Source organism: Euleptes europaea, chromosome 1 (assembly GCF_029931775.1).
Source record: "Euleptes europaea isolate rEulEur1 chromosome 1, rEulEur1.hap1, whole genome shotgun sequence".
Lineage (NCBI taxonomy): Eukaryota > Metazoa > Chordata > Lepidosauria > Squamata > Sphaerodactylidae > Euleptes > Euleptes europaea.
In genome coordinates this window covers 48520401-48541006 of record NC_079312.1, presented here as the reverse complement: position 1 = coordinate 48541006, position 20606 = coordinate 48520401, and the positions used below count along the sequence as shown (strand labels likewise).

At 42.0% G+C, this 20606-nt stretch overlaps 1 protein-coding gene across 2 annotated transcripts in view; it reads right to left on the bottom strand.

The window, feature by feature from the left end:
- ITPR1 (inositol 1,4,5-trisphosphate receptor type 1) overlaps nucleotides 1-20606 on the bottom strand; it is a 244396-nt gene that overhangs the window by 107958 nt on the left and 115832 nt on the right. For both annotated transcript variants that reach the window (XM_056867281.1, XM_056867282.1), the window contains exons 26-35: nucleotides 17469-17534; nucleotides 16327-16464; nucleotides 13106-13231; nucleotides 12284-12484; nucleotides 11066-11317; nucleotides 9816-9941; nucleotides 7212-7340; nucleotides 4327-4447; nucleotides 1096-1280; nucleotides 272-420 (exon numbers count right to left, since the gene is read on the bottom strand). In XM_056867281.1, coding sequence (XP_056723259.1) covers nucleotides 272-420; nucleotides 1096-1280; nucleotides 4327-4447; nucleotides 7212-7340; nucleotides 9816-9941; nucleotides 11066-11317; nucleotides 12284-12484; nucleotides 13106-13231; nucleotides 16327-16464; nucleotides 17469-17534 — 1493 coding nt within the window. The remainder of the gene's footprint in view (nucleotides 1-271; nucleotides 421-1095; nucleotides 1281-4326; nucleotides 4448-7211; nucleotides 7341-9815; nucleotides 9942-11065; nucleotides 11318-12283; nucleotides 12485-13105; nucleotides 13232-16326; nucleotides 16465-17468; nucleotides 17535-20606) is intronic.

Below are 20606 nucleotides of genomic sequence, written 5' to 3'. Positions count from 1 at the left end.
GGAAAGTGGGGGGGATGGGATGGACACTCTTAGTTGTCCCCAGCTAATGATAGCTAATGATAGCTAATGATAAAGACCATGGTGGCATACGGTGTACTAAAACAATGGTCAAGGGAAAAAATGAGTCAAGCATCACCTGAAGAGTCCAAATGAATCAAGCACGCTCCTTGTAAAAAGGTGAAGGTAGTCCCCTGTGCAAACACCGGGTCATTGCTGACCTATGGGGTGATGTCACATCACAATGTTTACTACTACTATATTTACAACTCACTTGCAAATGAAACCTCCACTTTCACACTTCCTCCTTGCATCTGTATTCTCTGGGAAGAGCAGCTCTGGACGATGAAGGACATCCACCAGTACAGATAACTCAGCCTGGACAAGAGGACGTAAACGATCTTCCAAAGCTGACACTATATCCTGCATTGCAGACACAGGTTTTTTTTTACAAATAACATTTAGGGGAGGAAACTGTCTAGAATAAAGCCTTCATCCCCTCCAAAAAGACAAATGTAAGAGTTAATAATTACTTAGCCAACTCAAAGCACAATCTGGCAACTGGGTGTTACATCTTACCTTATTGTAGACTTGTAGAAATTGGCCCGCAGCAACACTTCAGAATTTGCTCTCTCTTATCATTATCAGAAGCAGTTAAAAAGGGGATATAAAATATGCAGGCTTGGGGCGAAAACGCACGGTTGCTTTATCCTCCTTTAATCCCTGTTTCAGCCAGGATTCAGCCAGGATCGAACACATGCGTTTCACCTAATGTGCATTCGATCCTGGCTAAAACAGGGATTAAAGGAGGATAAAGCGACCATGCGTTTTCGCGCATCATTTTGAGGTGCTGCATCTTGCATTCTGCGGGGTAGGAGTGTCACTTCACAAGCACCTCCCTTCATGGAGTGGCATTTAGGCAGTTCTAATGTCCAGAGACTAAAGTGCCATTAAAGTGAGGCCTGAACAGGGAGTCCTGGTACCAAATTAGGCACAGCCATTACAGAATTAAAGCATACTCTTCTGAATGGGCTTCACCCACTTATCCTCGTACATTATCAACACATCCAGAAAATATCAATTGTGCCCAACACTCACCTGCAATCTTTCAATAATGTTGCGGTAATCCCTGGAAGCAGCCATCACAGAGTCTCTCCGAGCAGCGTTCCTGGCTGTCATTCTCCAGTTCATGGCGGTTTTTTGGACTATGTTATGAGATTTCAGGAATAGGTTGTTGACTTGACTGTCCAAGTCGACAGGGATAGCAATTGCTCTGCTCTTTGCTGAAAGAAATAAAAGCACAGGTTTCCTCTACCCAATGTCTTGCAATGTTTTCAGAATGTTTTTAGGGAGGAGGTACAAATCTAGGTCATGGGGCCTTGGTTTCTCACTACTGCAAAAAGAGCTAGTGAGAGATCATATCATCTCTCCCTTTCATGTTCCCTTTCATGTTCCCATTCACACGTACAGCTATTCCAGAAATACTGATGGCACTTCCATTTCCTACTCTCATGCCCAGGTAATTTTTGTAAGGATTCAAGACCATGGGTGGCTGTGACCTGCTTCATTCAGTGAGTGTGTCACCTTCATTGGTGGACAAAGGAGGGATCTTCAGAGAAACCAGCCACACCAGCAAAGAGGTCATCTAGCATCAATAAGTCAGAACAAACCAGGCAGTGCTCTCTGGCTCCCTTACTTCCAAGTCATACTTACTCAGTAGTATGAACAAATAAAGGCAATATTAAGCAGAATTACAGCCTTATAAAGTCATCAACTTCAATGGACTTGAAAGGTGTAAACTCTTGTTGAACACACATGAAGCTATCCTACAGTAAATCAGACCACTGGTCCATCAGGGTCAGTATTGTCTGATCAGACTGGCAGCTCTCCAGGGCCTTAGGCAGAAGCCTTTCACATCACCTGGTGCAGTGGTTAGGAGCGATGGCCTCTAATCTGGAGAATCGGGTTTGATTCCCCATTCTTCCACATGAGCGGCGGACTCTAATCTGGTGAACCGGGTTTGACTCCCCAATCCTCCACATGAGCGGTGGACTCTCATCTGGAGAACAGGGTTTGATTCCCCACTCCTCTTCATGAGCGGTGGACTCTAATCTTGGTAACCGCTCCTCCACATGAAGCCTGCTGGATGACCTTGGGGGCTAGTTACAGTTCTCTCCAAACTCTCTCAGCCCCACCTACCTCACAAGGTGTCTGTTGTGGGGAGGGGAAGGTGATTGTAAACTGCTTTGAGACTCCTTTTGGTAGAGAAAATGGGGGTATAAAAACAAACTATTTTTCTTCTTCCTCTTGCCTAGTTCTTTTAACTGGGGATGCTAGAACCTGGAACCTTCTGCATGGTAAGCAGAACCTCTTCCACTAAGCCACAACCCCCTCTGCACTGTTACCCACTCAGCACTGGCGAGAGATTGCATCTCTTTTCACTTTTTTCCTCTGCTATTCACCATAAGAGGTCAGAATACACAATTTTATGTATCTTATAAATTGGTAACAAGAATGGGGAGATAAAGCATAAAAGTCTTTTGCTTTCAGATATCTGAACTGTCTAGCTCGGAAGACCAACATTATGCATACAGGGTGCCAAAAAACAAATGCATCATGTGGTATGCTCCTTGTTTTTTTTTTTTTTTTGTATAAAATGATATTTAAGTAAGATTAGGGGTCATTAAAAACACACACACACAAATGTTTGCAAATTACCACAGCAGCCCTGCATTTTTCTAGCCACTAAAATCCCTTCTGCTTGTTTATCTCCTTTAATTTTGAATATGCTTAAAAGGTTTCATAACTTGTGTTTAGTCGCCATCTCTTATAGCATTCCCATTACAACTGAGAAATACACATTCTCAGGGATAGAACCCAACAGCTTAATTTATAGAGAAAAGCACAATTTCCCCTTCTGGGTGTCTCCAGATCTGTATTTCGGACTCCTGATTTACAGTACAGAACCAGACAAAATTTTAAGATTACTGCATATATTTACAGTACACAAAGGACCTTAATTTATACTGAAAATGGATGTGGTTTTAGATAAAGGGGATGTAATGTGGCTGTAATTTCAGATGGTGCGCATTCATAATCCCAAGGAAATGCAAACTTTGAGAACATCACACTACTTTAAGCAACTGGGTGTTTGTACAAGAATTTGTGCATTTGTAAAAAAGATATTTTAACACAAACACATATGACAGTAATGGAAAGCTGCATAGAGAATCAAACCATTGCAACACTATCTATGTCCAGCATGTAGAAAGGCAAAGACATCCATAGAAAGGCAAAGCGACAAAAATGCTGAGTAGAAAAGGTTTGCCCACCATTAAAATGACATTAGGGAGAAATTAGAATGGCAAAACATAGGCATTTCAAGATTGCAATAATCTAAAGCAGAGCATACCTATTTATTTATTAAATTTATACCCTGATTTTCTTCCATTACGTAATAGGCAACAGAGGCTTCCCAGCCAGGGACTGACAGGCCCCAGATCTGCTTAGCTTCATCAAGATTGTTCCATGATTTTCCATCCACGTCCTGCAACTATTTCAACTCTTGTTTAAAGCTTACTTTTTTGATTTACTTCTCAAATGAATGGAACATGGTGTGGTATAGTGGTTAAGAGCGGTGGTTTGGAGCAGGGGACTCTGATCTGGAGAACCGGGTTTGATTCCCCACTCCTCCACATGAGCGATGGAGGCTAATCTGCTGAACTGGATTTGTTCCCTCACTCCTACCCACGAAGCCAGCTGACCTTGGGCAAGTCACAGCATGGTTAGAGTTCTCTTAGCCCCACCCACCTCACAGGGTGTCTGTTGTGGGGAGGGGAAGGGAAGGTGATTGTAAGCCAGTTTGAGTCTCCCTTAAGTGGTAGAGAAAGTCGGAATATAAAAACCAACTCTTCTTCTTCTTTTGCATAGGGTTGTCAGGTCCTATGACAGGAGGCCTCCCACCGATTGTCACCATTGGCCGCTGCTGTTCAGAGTGGTGGCAGGAGACATTTTTTTTAAAAATGCCACTAGTCTCTATGCCAGTACATCACTCCTAGGTTGTACCGGGAAGTGACAGAGTGACCTTGCTGTTATCACACAACCTCCATGTCCCTGCCTCCCCAACCCTCCTGCTGGTTGCCTGGCGATCCTAGTTCTGCAACATTTCAAACCATTTTGGTGATGGAATATTCAGACCCATTTTCCCCTACACGCCTTGGGCAAGCATGTTATATCAAAGAATTAACTGAAACTAGAATTTGTAATGATTTGTAATATGCAGAAAGATCTTGCACATATGTTTACAATCCATATACTTGGTTTTCTTACCTACATCTGAAAGTACTCTGATGCAGCTCTCCACCGACGCTTTCTGGCTGGGCATTAACCAGTTGCAGTGGTATACTCTGAACACCCCTTGCAAGAGTTGCACAAATACAGGTTGTCGAGTCTAAAAAGCCCACAAACAGAGGCCCAGAGAGTGAGTAAAATCATTAGAAAGCTTCATCCCATAGTAAAAGGCCTGTCGCTATACTAGGTGGTTCCAGACACAGTAATTTATTGGCTGAAGAGCTTAAAGTCACTTTTTAATAGCATCACAGCTTTAAGCTCCAGGATATGTGTGTACCATAAAACATACAAAAAGAGATGGAAATGAAACCACACAATTGGATTTCTCTTGAACGTCCTAAAGAACAAGTTACTAAACAGGGGGAGAAACAGATGACATTCGTACGTTTTTAGGAATGGCTGACAGGCCGAAAAATCAAACACCAGCCAGCAGATGGCTCTCTAATGTTACTAAAATGTAAAGGGGGGGGGGGACGACACAAAAATAATTGGCAAGTTACAGCTCTATCACACAATTGAAAGCTGCTTTTATTTATGTATTTTTAATTTACACAGACTCAACAAAGATCTGAAACTACTTATATATATTAAATGTCTCTAGATTTTTGCATCTGTAGCATCCAACACAGACCAACATGACAGAGTTTATCTTAACCCTGTTTTTTCCTGCAATGTTTTCCACTATGGATAGGCTTAATACCATGAGAATACAAGAGATCTGTTATGCTTTTTCAAAACCAGAAATATTGTTTATGTGCTGTATTTCCCTAATACATATGTGCTGTATTAAAACATTTTCGAGGCTGCGACACCTATCAATAGTGAAAGATGTTAACATATTTATTCTCTACAGCATAAACTGGGGCCACCAACACAAAATCCATAGTAAGTCTAAGGAGCCACTTGGAAACGCCTCTTTTTTACTTGTAAAGATTGATTCCTGTACACAAGGGAAAGGGGTAGAAAAGAAGAAAAAGTTGTTTTGAAATAAGATTGCTACCTTTCCAGACTCTGAACAGAGAATATGAATGCTTTCATTTTCTACCACTAATCAGGTAATTTTTATTTCCAAGATGTATTTAAGCACAGAAGCCTAGATTTCTTTTGGGCGTATTCATGGACACAGTTCTGAAACAGCTACATGGGGGACAATTCCCAGTGAGCGCTTTCCACAAGGAAGTTCTGAACTGATGGCCTTGAGGAGATAATGAATCAGCTCCAAGACCTAACTATGCTGATCAATATTTCAGAAATGACTACAAAATCCACACTGCTCAAAAGCAATTTAAAATTCAAATGAAATTAGGTCAATCCATTTTTCATTCTGCAGACCTGCTCTACGGATGCCACTATTCCAGGCAGGTAGTGGTTTTGGGGATGGGGGGAGGCACAACTGTCAGAAGCTTAGCTGACTTTAGACATGCTTGCAAATTCTTCTGCAATAGGAAGTCTTCCCAGAATAGAAAAAAGGATGGTCATTCAACCTTTGCTGATATAGAGAGCTTAAGTAGTTAGGGTCTATAGCACACATAACATTTTTCCATGTTGGAACAGAATGTAAACCATCAGGAGTGAAATCAATTTTCTGGTAAATATGCACACTTCATATTTCGGCCCCTCTCCTAGACTTGAGGGCAAAGCAAACATGTCTAACCAAAATAGATTTAAAGATATGTGACAAATAAAGCATGTGAATATCTGGAAAGGAATAAAGGGGTGAAATCTAGGGCCACAGTGAAGAAAGTGAGGCTCTCACCTGTAACCTCAAAGGGAAGGGAAAACAAGGTGCTTGGTTTTTAAGACACTGGAGCAGAAAATGGGCAGATACCCACAGAACAAGTGCACTAGCACTTTGTATCATCGTGTATCATCCAACGTTCAAGTTATTCACAGTAGGAGATATGGGGCAGTTGAACCTCAGCATAAAACAACTCTGTACATTTGCTCTATGAAAATGCAGCCTTATTGCCAGTTTTTAGCCTTGCACAGAATGTCAACATGCGGACAAAATCTCCATCTATAAGCATTTGTTTAGACTGAATTAGAGTTCTATAGCCATTGCTTAATGTACAGAATCCAAGTTTTGAGGGCAGGAGGGGGAAGCAGGAAAAAATGCCCCCCTCCTGCAGAGCATTATGAGGAAAACTATTTAGAGCACTAATGAGAGACAGGCTTGGAAAACTTCCTCTACTATTACAGCGTCACTGAATCCAGCCATTAGCTGTTATTGTGACAGGAACTGAGGTTTGCCTGTCAAGGCTCCCTGCAAGAAGAAAAGAGGAAATCAATCATGTGCATAATTATACAAATGGGGGGGGGGGAGAGATGGAGGCTTCTTCCTCTCCTAAGCTGCATTTCTTAGAGCTCATCCACAGAGTGGTAAGATGCACACCAAGTGCAGATTCCTCTCTCTCACACCTGCATCACACACTCCGTTGTTGTGTAGCTCATGCAGGTTCTTTTTTTCTCTGCAATGTGTGGACTGTGGAAGTCACAGGACATACACATGGAATGTGCATGAGCAAGGGGGAGATGTGCCACATGACGATTCCTCTTGTTTTAGCCTTGATGTGCCAAAGAGGGAAGGCAGAAAAATTCTACACAGACACAATGGCTCTTGTTACCTGTGAGCAACTCCATCAATTTCGCAAGAACGAGCTACAATGCATCACAGAAAGGCTGCTTTATTGTAGCCCCACCAAAAACCAATGAGAGAAGCTGCCACTGAGAAGCACTACACAAAGGTACTGCCATCCGCAAACTCAATTTTACCAGGCTCTGATATACTTCTGGTTCACAGGTGGAGCAAATATTCAAGCGGGACATATTTGTGGAAGGATATTTCCTGCCGCCCAGGTCCTTACCTGCAGAGTGGTGCTCTGATCTGAGAATGGAGAACTGAAGAAAGTCGTAACTATACTCATCACTATTTCAGTCACATACTTCTCTAATATGAAGTCTGCGTGCTTCCTGTCACTAGTGTTGTTGCAAGCCTAGAAAACAATTCAACAGTTTTAAAAAATACACAAGAATCATAATTCCCTGAAAAATGCAAATTATTAGAACTACATTATCACTGTATCTAATTCTCAACATTGCCCCATCTGTGGATATTTAAATCCAGAGACTGGGGTCACAGACTGACTAGATAGATCTTTCTAAAAACCTGAGCAAAGCCCCAGGTTTGCAGAAAAATCTGGTTTTTGAGTGGGGTTTAAATATTATATTCTTTGTTGTGAGCCATCCTGAGAACCTTCATGCTGAGGGCAGGATATTATTTAAAAAAATAAAATAAAAATAAATAAATAAATCCCAACTGTGACCCCCCCCCCCCAGAGTCTTTACATGAGGAAACATTTAAAAAATACGGCTCCCACTTTCATTCTGAAATGGTGCAGCTCATTCGGCTGCCTCATTCCAGGATCAATTATACTATAATACCAAATATTAATATGATATAAAGTTTATGTGTGTGTTAAGTGCTGTCAAGTCGCTTCCGACTCATGGCGACCCTATGAATGAAAGTCCTCCAAAATGTCCTATCTTTGACAGCCTTGCTCAGATCTTGCAAATTGAGGGCTGTGGCTTCCTTTATTGAGTCAATCCATCTCTTGTTGGGTCTTCCTCTTTTCCTGCTGCCCTCAACTTTTCCTAGCACAACTGTCTTTTCCAGTGACTCTTGTCGTCTCATGACAAAATACGATAGCCTCAGTTTAGTCATTTTAGCTTCTAGGGTCAGTTCAGACTTGATTTGATCTATAATCCACTGATTTGTTTTTTTGGCAGTCCACGGAATCCGTAACAAGGAATCTATTTTCTTCCTATCAGCTTTCTTCACTGTCCAGCTTTCACACCCATACATAGTAATAGGGAATACGATGGAATGAATTAATCTAGTCTTGGTGGCCAGTGACACATCCTTACACTTCAAAATATTTTCTAGCTCCTTCATGGCTGCCTTTTCCAGTCTCAATCTCCTTCTGATTTCTGATATAAAGTTTAATAGTACTATAATGCCACCATTATATTACATGGCACAGCTGAAGGATTCCTAATTATGAAGAGTGGATAGCTACTTTGGAAGGCAGACAAGTTATAACTCAGTAAGCAAGATAGATTCTAAATCAATCACTAACCAATCAAGTCCCACAATGGAGAATTATTAGAATCTTCAGTAACCTGGCCAAAAGGACAAAAGCATTCACCCAGTGAACGTGGGCCCAGCGAATGGTATGGGAACAGCTGAGACTGCTTAGCATCTGTTAAAACTAAATGGGTGGAAACTTCAACAACCTCGACGAATGACCCCTGGGAGCAACATGTGATAAACTTTCCTCTTTTAAAGAAGTTGTCTGTTTGAATCATCCCAGATTCGAAAACACTGGTTTGCTTAAGCCACTAGGTATTTTTTAATTCAAATGTACAAAAAACATAAAATTTGCAGAGAAAGAAACAAAGAGGAAATCATTGTTTCTAACCTTAATGCTTGCCAAGAGCTTTATCAGCTACAAGGAGACTCACAGCAAGGAGCAGTGAGAAATGAGAGGCTCCTGTAACCCTATTCCAAGGAAGATTAAACAACGTCCAGCTCAGCCTGAAGTTAAAAACTTCCCAAAGGTATCCTGTGATCTCTCCCACCTCCCAATATAACAAAGGAGAAAGCAGACCCAGCCTTTAAATTTAAGATGACTCCCATACACAGCTGCAATGTCAGGAAACAGCAGTTAGGAGCAAATCGAATGTAACCTGGACCCTTAGCAAGTAATGTAGTTTGGCCCATGTAGTTACTAACTTAACAGACAACTATACATAAACTATGTCAACCAGAGACAGAAAGGCTGGCCGGTTGACCCAGAAGTACACAACGAAGCCATTAATTTTGGTCCCACTGTGCTTAAATTAACCCCCCCCCCCAAAAAAAAAGTTAGGGATGTATTTATGATTAAGCCATAAACGGTGCGCCAGTCTGTAATTGAAGTGTAAGAACACTGCTGTGTCCTTAATGCATTGTTTCCACTGCAGCTGCCTCCCTGCAACAATAAGTATAGAAAGATTAGGATCCATAGGAACTCCCCCCACCAATGTAATGAAAGACAACCAAAATTACACGAAATAGTGCACAAGCTTTTGAATTCTACAGACTCGCAAAATTAGTCATAGTAGTGATTTCAGTGCAGGGAGAGACATCCGGTGCCAGCAATGGTGGTTCTGTAGCCATGTCAAGAACACAGACAAATGCATACTCTGCATAATGTTTGATCTGGCCACGCACGTTGCCACTAAATCAAACAATATTTATGGCAAATATGGCATACAGCATACAATATTTATTGCAAATGTAGGCAAACATTCATATGTAACGAGCAGAACTTTTTCTGGTCTTAATAATTAGATGACCTCTGAATACCAGTTAATTTTCATGCACTGGGTTTTTTAGGCTTCACATATTGTTCAGCGGACACACTTACCCTGCAAATGTCAACAAGGAAGTTTTCGAAGAGCTTCCACATGTGATTGCTTGTGTAAATCTCTTTCATTTCAACTTCTGTGTCTACGTAGCAATGATTTAGGAAGTTGATATAGGCAATTTTAACCTGTAGGTGGAAAAACCAAAACACACACCTCCAAGTTTTGTTAAAGTAGATGAGACAAATTTTACACAAAGCTGGCAATTTCATTTCACTTTCAATAAACTGAATTGCTATCTTTCAGTGACATAAATTCACAGTGAACTTGAAAAATAAAAAACATTTAAAAAAATAAAAATAAATTCACAGTGAACTGGATGAATGTTTGCATTTAGCATATATCCAATTGACAGTGCAAATGGGAGAAGTTTAAGGAACATTGCTATGATTCAGCACAATATTAAAAATAACCAGCATTTATGCTTAGCTATCATTTAGGTTAGCCAAACCTTTTTGAAAGGAATAAAGGAAAATTTAATAATGGGTAGACAACAAAGTTTGCAAGACCTGAGCAAGGCTGTTAACAATAGGATGTTTCAGAGGTCATTAATTTGTAGGCACTTCATACACATACACACACAACAAAATGCCACCCTTCAGAGGAACAATGCAAGACTGAAAAAATGAAATGAGCATGTAGTAGAACTGATTAGTATCCGGCTACAGTATATAAGCATAGGCCAGGAGTCACAGCATTTTAAAATTAAGACATCCACTAAAGGGGCTCTTTGGTTTACACTGTGGGACTATACAAACTGATGACCGGTTTTATGTCCTGAAATTATCTTCTCAGGGTAACAAATCTCAGAGCACGTCAATGCAGAGGTAATGTTGGCATCCTGTTAATAATGGTTATTTATAGAGCCAGTCTCAGAAAAAATTCACTTCTTTCAGAGCATTCCTGAGGTGGGGGCTGAAAGTGCTCTGGAGGCGACGTAACCCTGCCACCAGCGTAAGTGGCCCCTTATCATGGAATAAGAGGCACTTACACTCAGCTTCTTTCTCACATGCAACTGATGAACCTGCAACGTTCCAATGACCTCATCTTTGGTACCCCAAGCATTATGGTTATCAGCTAGTCAGAGTCATAAACATTCACTCGCATTGGCGCCCGTACACACACAGGAGGGAATGACTACCTGCTCTGTAGCAAAGCTAATGAAAAACTTCAGTCTTGTTTATTCATCTAGCTGCACAACCTCCGGCAGTATGCGCAAACCCAAGCAGCACTAACCAGTATGGCCTCTTACCTCAGGTATACAGTCTTCATGGGTGACAACTCTAACAATATCATCCAAAGGGAGGAGAGAATTGCACTTGATTTCTGTGTAGACATTTTTGCCCTCGGTGCAGACAGCCAACAGTTCCACTAAATGGATGTGATACATCAGGGAACTGTTCTCATCCATCCTGTCCCGCTCAGATCTCATCATCTGCACAAGTGTCTGGAAAGAGGCTCTGTCGTTGTAGAACACAAGGACATCTTCTCCTGCATTGACAAGCTGCCAAGAGAATAGTGCTTTGGTTCCATCAAAATAGCAGCTTTGTAAAACCAGATGGGTACTTTGGCATATGTACGGAATGTAAGTGCCTTCGACATCACTCCCTTCTATGGACTGTGATCAATAATTTCCAAAACACTCTCTGTGTACAACATGCTACATCATTTCTATCTGATGATTCAACCACCAAATATTGTAGGTGAAGTTATGGTGATCCAGTGATTTTCTTGACCAGGCCTCCAGTGATTTTCATGACCAAAGCACAGAAATGAAGCTTGACCTTGTGACGGTCTAATGTTTGTCAGTGATTGTATGTGAGAGGGACATACAGGGAGACTCTGAGCTGCTGGGGGAAAAGGGTTTGTTTTTTTTTACTCTGAGTTCTGGTGTGATGGGTTGTGCCTAGTGTGACTGGGGAAAAAACCAAGGGTGATGAAAGAGAGAGTTTGGGAGGGAAAAAAGGTCCCTACTCTAGTCACAGGGGGGAGGAATAGTCTCTGAAGAAAGAGGTATTCCTGGCCCAAGTATTGTGGAAGAATTACTTTAAGCGCAGTGAAGTAATTTCACAGAGAGAAAAAGGAACGAAGAAGGGAGAATCACCATACTTCCTGTGACCTGTCACATGAGATCAGGTGGCATCTTGACATTGCTCAAAAAGTTTTGGATTATTTTGGATTTTCAGATAATTTCAGATTTTCAGAGATACTTGTGAAGCAGCTCACCAATGTGATGCCAATCTTGTGTTTGAATGTATTTTAAGCCATCAGACCAGTGATTTAGAACTCTTTACCAAGCTGTTGCCATGTTGCTCACCCTTTATTTTTAAAATACTCAAAGTGTTTTGGTACAAGCCTACTTGTATCATGTTAAATCTGAACAGCTATGTAATGCCAACACCTCGGCACTTACCACACATTCAAGTTTCTCTCACACCCATAACATTCTAGGAATATGCAATCTTCTCACCTCAGCCATGACCATATCTTGACACTTCTTAATGAACTTTCCCTCAGCCTTGACTATCGTCTGTAGGAACTTTATGTATTGGACATTCCTTCCATGGGTTTCAATGCAGTGCACAAAGTGCTGAACCACCCGCTCGTTAATCTCGCTGCAAAGCTGGAAGTTATTCATGAAGATATGCTGCATTGTCACCGCCTCCAAGATCTATTGAAAGGGACAGAAATCGTCGTCGTCATCATCCAAATCATGACAGCGTCAGCATCGTAAGAAAATGCCAGAACTTCAGAGAATCCAAATACCTGCAGAACTACAACATTAAAAGCAACAAAAATCCTTAACAGCAAAGTGGCTGATACGGGTTTTGGTAATCCAAGATGTAGGATACGAGAATTTCAAGAACTCTGACAATGGTCTTTGGGGGTGCTTTCCTACACATACTTCAGCTTCTTGGACTTTTTCTTACTTTAGAAAGATGTACAAGAGACCTACACAACTTCAGATTCATGAAACCAAACACAAGCCACTGGCATATAGATACCCCTCCTCCTTCCATCTTAGACAATCAGGGTGTACAGGAGATTTAGCATGTGGATAACAATGCATAGCTAGCAGGCTGTGTTATATGTGGCAGATCACAAGTTTTGTAGGCCTCATGTACACTGCAACCCGTCTCATTCCTTCCAACTTTTAAGGGTTTACCAACAGGAAGAAAGAAAAAAGAAAAGAAAAGCCTACTATCAGAAAAGGGCTAGGGGCAAACAATAAAAAAAGAAGAGAGTTCTGTTCTCTCCTCTCTCAAGATATGATTAATAAATAATTTCTTACCCCAGGGTTAAGAAACAGATTTATATGTTTGTGCAGCAAGGCCTGATTCTGTTGGTTGCCAGCACAGAAGTTTTGCAGAAACTCGTGAGCAAGTTTCATGATCTCCTGCATCCTTGTATCCTCAGCCTGTAATTACAACACAGAAATTCCCAAAGGGTTAAGAATACAGAATTCCCAGACTGAACTAAAAACCAAACGGCTTTACAGCAGGTAGTCACATGGCACAAATAGGCCAACAAAGGGCTAAAGGTCAGTATTTCTATCCACTTTTGAAGATTTTTCAAGGCACTGGGAAGTTTATAATTGTTGGAGCATATACCATAGCTACACTGTGTGTCATATTTTTTATTCCTGAACCTTTTCTGATGAAGGCAACCTATTTCCTAGACATTTACGTATGTTCAAACAACACACAATACATGGCTTAAACACTCCTCCCGGAGGTGGTGCAAAGAGCCGTCAAATCACAGTTGACTTATGGTCACCCCGTAGGGTTTTCAAGGCAAGAGACGTTTGGAGGTGGTTTGCCATTGCCTGCCTCCGCATGGGCTGAGAGAGTTCTGGGAGAACTGTGGCTGGCCCAAGGTCACCCAGCAGGCTTTATGCGAGCCAGCATGGTGTAGTGGTTAAGAGCAGTGGTTAGGAGCCGTGGACTCTGATCTGGAGAACCAGGTTTGATTCCCCACTCCTCCGCATGAGCGGTGGAGGCTAATCTGGAGAACTGGGTTTGTTTCCCCCCTTTTACACATGAAGCCAGCTGGGTTGCCTTGGGCTAGTCACACCCTCTCAGCCCCACCTACCTCTGTTGTGGGGAGGGGAAGGGAAGGTGATGGTAAACTGGTTTGATTCTTTCTTAAGCGGTAGAGAAAGCCAGCATATAAAAACAAACTCTTCTCCTTTATGTGCAGGAGTGGGGAATCGAACCTGGTCCTCCAGATTAGAGACCTCCGCTCTTAACCACTACACCATGTTGGCTCTACTCCCAGTACATATTTTTAAATACTAGGATAATATGACCTCATCTTGCCTCTGAAACCATGGTAAACAAAGGCCCTGAAGAGTTACATCTGTTTCAGATGCTCATTAACAAAGATTCATTAACAAAGATTCTCAGATTCTTTACTGAAGCTACCAAAATTCTGCCATTATTTCTATTTCTACCATTAGGTGGTATTTCGGGTCTCATGATGTAATAGTGCTGATTGGATCAAACTGTAAAAAAAATTACAAAGAAACACTTTCAGGGTTAGGAAACCGAGGAGGGAACAGATTCATGACCAATAGCTCAACAGAACCTCCTTGTGGATGGGAAAATCCAAAAAAGAAAAAAGAAAAAGACAAAAAAGTTTAAAAAGCATAGTATCTTTCGCTGTAATTCTGCAATCTACCAATTATGGAAAAGTAATAATTCAATTGTGGAGAATAGCCCCAGTATGGAGCCTTCTCAAGCCAGCGTGGTGTAGTGGTTAAGAATGGTGGTTTGGAGCGGTGGACTCTGATCTGGAGAACCGTGTTTGATTCCCCACTCCTACACATGAGCAGAGAGGCTAATCTGGTGAACTGGATTCCACACGAAGCCAGCTGGGTGACCTTGGGCAAGTCACACTCTCTCAGCCTCACCTACCTCACAGGGTGTCTGTTGTGGGGAGGGGAAGGGAAGGTTTGATTCTGTTGTGGGGAGGGTAAGCCGGTTTGATTTTCCCTTAAGTGGCAGAGAAAGTCAGCATATAAAAACCAACTCTTTTATGTTTAACTTTCTAAATAGGTCCACTATTTGTGCATGCTTTCCCATCTTAAATCAGACCAACTGACAGTTGTGTACAGCTGAAGGTTGAAGTATGGAATGGAGCCATGTGAATAGCAGATGAACTTTGGTTATTTGGCCTCAAAAGACTGGTAACACCATCCTGACTGAAGGAACAGGGAACAGCCTCTGTTGTCCTCATCTGTTTGAAAGGGTGCCCTTTCCACCACTTTGGATTCAATAATTTTGGGAACTGGTGGAAAGGACATCAGAAAGTGGTCCAGTATAGCAACTCAAACTGATCCCAGAGAAACTGGTGTGACCTCCAGTGAGAGTCTTTCTGGGATCCGATGTGGCATTTTGGTTCTCCTACTGCTTCCCTAGGGATTCTAAAACAGGTTGACCTGACAGTTCTTATGACTTCTATGAAAACAGAGACTACCAAATAAACCATTTAGTTTTGTGTCTGTACTACTTGAACAGTCCCATGTTAACTTCCAAAGTAATGAAATTTGGGGAATCTATGTTCTAGAAATTGTGCACAAAGATTTGATTGGCAATTGATGCAGTAAGTTACTACAACAAGCATCTAAGAAATATCTTTTTCTTTAAGTGGTTGTGAGGCTCCTCCTCCATCGTCACCCTCCTTCCCTCAGCCATTGTGTTCTGACACCATGGGCCTCCCCAGGCTTCAGAGTAAGGAATGGGAGGGCAAGGGTTGCTGCACTCTATCCCCTCCCAGGATCGTAGGTATCTCTGCTTCAGGCTCAGCATCCCATTCACACTTCTCCCTGGCCTGGCTGTGGAGCCTCATTTATGTGCTGATAAGTATCCTCGGCCCCACACCTTGGTCATGGCTGGACCAATTCTTGGGCTCATGGGTGAGGCACCACCTTTCCCCAGTGCCTACCCCACCCTGGCCTGCCCTTTCCCTCCCCTCTCTTGGGCAAACACCTGATGGGCAGTCCTGGCCCACTTTCCCTGGAGTCCTTACCCAGCATAGCCCCTTCTTGTTTCCTCCCACACCGCCATGGCCAGGGGGTCAGGGGCTGCAGACAGTGTGTTTGCTGGGTGGCCTGGCAATGTCTGCAGGGGCCCTTCCTTCCCTGTTGCAGTCCCGGTGACAGAAGATGACATCATCGACTAGTACCAAGAGGCCTGTGACATGATTGACGAGTGCCGAGAGGCCTGAAGTGGAGATGAGCCAGCTCACTCCTCAGATCCCTTCCCAGAACTTCTGCTGACGGAGAGGCAAGCTGGGGGCAAGGCAAGGGACCTGCCTCAGCAGTGGAGGCTCTGGGCTCAGTGGGGCTAGCCCAGACCTCAGCAGGGGCAGCTCCTACCATGGTGAGAATGACAGATTTGTAGGGGTGGCGAGGTCGGCCACTGAACCTTGATGTACAATACAACTTGTAAGAAGAAAGATCTAAAGATACTTTACAAATCTACTAAAGGAACAGCTGCATGCAAATCTTACTTTCTCATATGGGATTTGTAAAAGCTCTAGAACCACAGTGTGAGCTCCCATGTTTCGGAGTAACCTCTGCTGCTGCTTTCGGCTTTTCCTGACCACGATGCTCTCTTGGACACAAAGCTTGCTAAGTCGAAGCAAAATCTGCAAAGATATATTTGAGAACATTGCGACATTTTGATGCTTCTCTCAAAGTGTTGGGAGAAGGCTCTTCTTCTCAATGGGGGACAGAATGACACTAAATAGACTACAAAGTATGCAACTGACATAGCAACGGTATCAGGGCTGTGTACATTTCAACCCAGAAATTATTAGTGGGTAATGAAATCTCAACTTCCATTTCTAGGAAAGCAAGTTCTCTTTTAAGGATGCCATGACAAACATATGAACAATGCTTGGCCAAGTTGCCTTATTTGTATACATCACAGAACTCAAATTTCCTGGGTGCAAAATTTGGATTTTCTAGTGGGAAGGGAAGAGGCAAAGCACACACAGCCCTGAAATGAACCTGTAAATATGGCTAATGTGAATATTTTTTGTTCATGAAAATACGTTAATATTACATAGTAATTTTTCCCCATCTTTATAAAAACTAAAGGAAAAACTTTGCATTGATGATTTTGTTATCTGATTGCTGCCTGAGAGTTTAAAAATCTAGTTAAATCAAGTTATGACCTTTATTACTGTGTATTACATTTAGATTGCATTTAAATTATAACCTGCCTGAACTATAACTAATGATCCTACCCCAGCCTCTAGTTAGATTCTGTCATCCAGCAAAGTTTGCAAAGGCTCCGATACACACGTTTCAGAGAGTAGCCATGTTGGTCTGTTATACAATGGCTAGATTCGGGCTCAGTAGCACCTTATAGCCCAACAAGATTTTTGGGTTATAAGCTTTCAAGAGTTAAAGCTCCTTTCATCAGCTTATGCCCCCAAAATCCTGTTGGTCACTAAAGTGCTACTGGACTCAAATTTAGCCAATACACATGTGTGTATCTGTGCACACAAGGGCCGCACCGTCATCTTCTATCAGACAGGGAATGTTCCACAGTCCCTGAGGACAATCTCCCAGGACATTCCTCAGGTTGTAGAAGAAAAAGGACAGAGCACGGGAAATCAGGCAGGGGGAAAGAGATGAATCTTACCTCTTTTACAACCCTGTAATTATAGCTACTAGTGCTTTCAGGTTTCCGGGATTTGCTGTGGCCTTCCTAGGGGGCAAGCAAGATTGATTAATTGATTACATTTCTTTCCTAAATTTTGGAGGTCATTAATACAACTAAAAAAACCAAAACCAAAAAACAAATAGCTATTTCTCACAAGGACCAGAATTCTAAAAGCTCTACCAAGACTTAGATTTTTTAAAACCAATGTTCAGTTTTATGAAATGTAAATTAACATTGATATTTCCATGAGTCCTCACAGATTATGACTATTTACATATTGCATTATCGAATATTTTTGGCATGTTAGCTAACTGTTAGTGCCGCACAAGAGCCCTGTAGAGCATTTTAAAAGATTACTTAAATAAAAGTTCGAGCGCATTTATTGCTGTTGCTTACTTTTTTTTTTATCTGTGGTAGTCATGCTACTCAGACACACATATTTGCTCTTACTGCATTACCAGACTTTTCTTCTAGACGGAAGTCTAGTGGGGATAACTGAGGAGGAGGTGGTTGAGTCAAACAGAGTGGGTGAGTATCATGATGAGTAGAATAAAAGAGGACAGAATCAGGTTTTAGAGTGGGAAGAACAGAAAACTTCTTATACAAAGGCTTCAGGAGTTCTACCTACTTTTTCTAAATGTTTTATTTTTTTCTGAAATCATTGAACAAATGAACACATACTCCTGGGAAGGGAGAAAAGAAGAATCTTTAAAAATATGGAACAACTATCAGGTGGCTATGTACCCCAATAAAGAGAAAGAAACAAAAAGTAAGGGATGAAGAAGGAGAATCTAAACAGATAAGATTATCATCCCAAGGAAGCTGTGCAAAATCTTTTAGTATTAACACTTATTTTCTTGAAAGGCTGTGAATGAAATCTTTTTTTTAAAATTATGGTTATGGAAATATTGCTTCACAGTTAGACCAGATGGAAAAGTTAAGTCTTCATTCTGCATCTGTGTTCGACATTTTCATGAATGGCCAAAGGAGAGATCTCCTCAATCCAACTGTTGTACTTTGGAATGCCCTACAAGATTGTATCAATATTTGACCGGTAGTTAATGAAATAAGTCTGAGGGGCAACAATGCCAACCTGTTCCATATTCGTGAAAGATATATGCAAAGGTTGTACAGTGGGAATGTTAACCTTTTAGGCCCAAGTTCTGAAAACAATGCATCATCCAAGTGCAAACATGATGTGCCAGCAAACAAGTGGGAGGGAGAAAGATGAAGGTTGAATTCAGTCACATGCACTGGAGAAAGCCAAGCCCAACTGCAGCCCCATTGCCTCAGGGGGTCGCCTTGTCAAGCCACTTGCCTTCTGCCACGTCACTGGCCCCATCAGCACTGCCAGCATCTCCAGTGTTCACCTCAATTGCTTGGGTGCCAAAACAGTCCTGCTTGTCAAGCAAAATGGTCGGGCGTGCCACTATTCATCATGCATGTCGGGGGCTGCCGACCCCTTTTGTTAGGTGAGCAAGATGTAGGACAACCTGTTTACAATCTACAAATGGTCGGCCCCAATCTACAAATTGTTCAACATGCAATAAGGGCAGATGAACAAGGATGCCTACATCTTTATCACATATCCAATAGGTGTCAGAGATCAATCATGATGGGTAACCGTGTTTGTCAATAGCAGTAGAAAACAGCAAGAGTCCAGTAGCACCTTAAAGACTAACAACATTTCCCGCAGGGTTTGAGCTTTCGTGAGCCACAGCTCTGATCTGAAGAAGTGAGCTGTAGCTCACGAAAGCTCATACCCTGCCGGAAATTTTGTTAGTCTTTAAGGTGCTACTGGACTCTTGCTCTTTTCTACTGCCATCAGGTGTCATTCAATGCCCCCAATCTGTATGATGTCCAATACATTCTCCAGAGTAGCTTCCTGTAATCTTACCCAACAAAGGCATATCAGCTGGGATTGTCTGATGGCTTGTAAAATGCCTTTCCATTAAGATTTAAATATTGCTATTTCCTCTTCATTTCCCCCCATTGTGTTCTACGTTGAATTTACAGAAACTGTCCTTGCAGCAGAGTGACTGGAGGCTTGTAAAACCATTGAGCGTATCTTCAGTAAACCCTCTCAAATGAAACAGCAAATCTCTCATGGAAGATCTATAACTCTTCCAATGCATGTTTGAATCAGACCTGAGTAAGACACTTTGGGGTAGCACCAATGTCCTCTATACTTCATCAACCTTACAGAGAGTAGATGCCTCGAGTCTGAGAAGATATGGCAGGATAGAAATGTTTTAAACAAATTAATAATGAACAAGGAACAGAGAGGGTGTAGGAGAGGCAGCGGGGAAAATTAGTCAGATGAGACAATTGGGAGGAAATGAATGAAGTAAGGAATGCTACGGATTATCATCACCATGCTCTAGTGAAAATTTTGGTTGATGGACCACCAGGGATAGGAGGACCCTGTCAAATGGGAAGAAACAATATGGGAGAGATCAATTCCCAGTTCCTCTGAATATGTTAAACCCTGCCCAGCCACTTAGGCAATATTGGAAAATATTCCACCAACGTCATAATCTGGACACACACACAACTGAAGACTAATAACCGCACACGTAATCAGAAGTACTCAAAACTCATTCCCTATTTCTAGAGCAACCCTTCATACCCTGGTGCCATCTTGATTTTTTAAAAAAGGAAACAAAAAGAAAAAATGACAGGGAAGGGAGGCAAAACCCCCCTTCTCCGCCATGCCATGCTGCAGTGGAGGCGCCTAGCCCTCTTAAGCTACTTTCCACAGCACTAGAAAATGTAGGCATATCCCCAAGGGCAGCGTTATGTCTAGCTGAGCCCTCTGTGTCCGACCAACCTTGTTAATATGGGAATGGCTGGGAAGGGGGGGAGTATAAGACACGTGCACACCACACCTTTCTATGGATGATTTCTACAAAACACACAGACTTTACATGCAACATGCCATGGCAAAAGCTCAAAGCATGAAATACAAACACAGATTCATGGAAGTGTCATTGGATTATCCTGGCTCTAAGGTTCCAACACATATGGTTCACGTTATACTAATAAGGAATTTTTATATAGTGGCATGTATCCAGCCATCTGTGCATGCTACGTTTTCCCCACATTCTTCTCCATTCC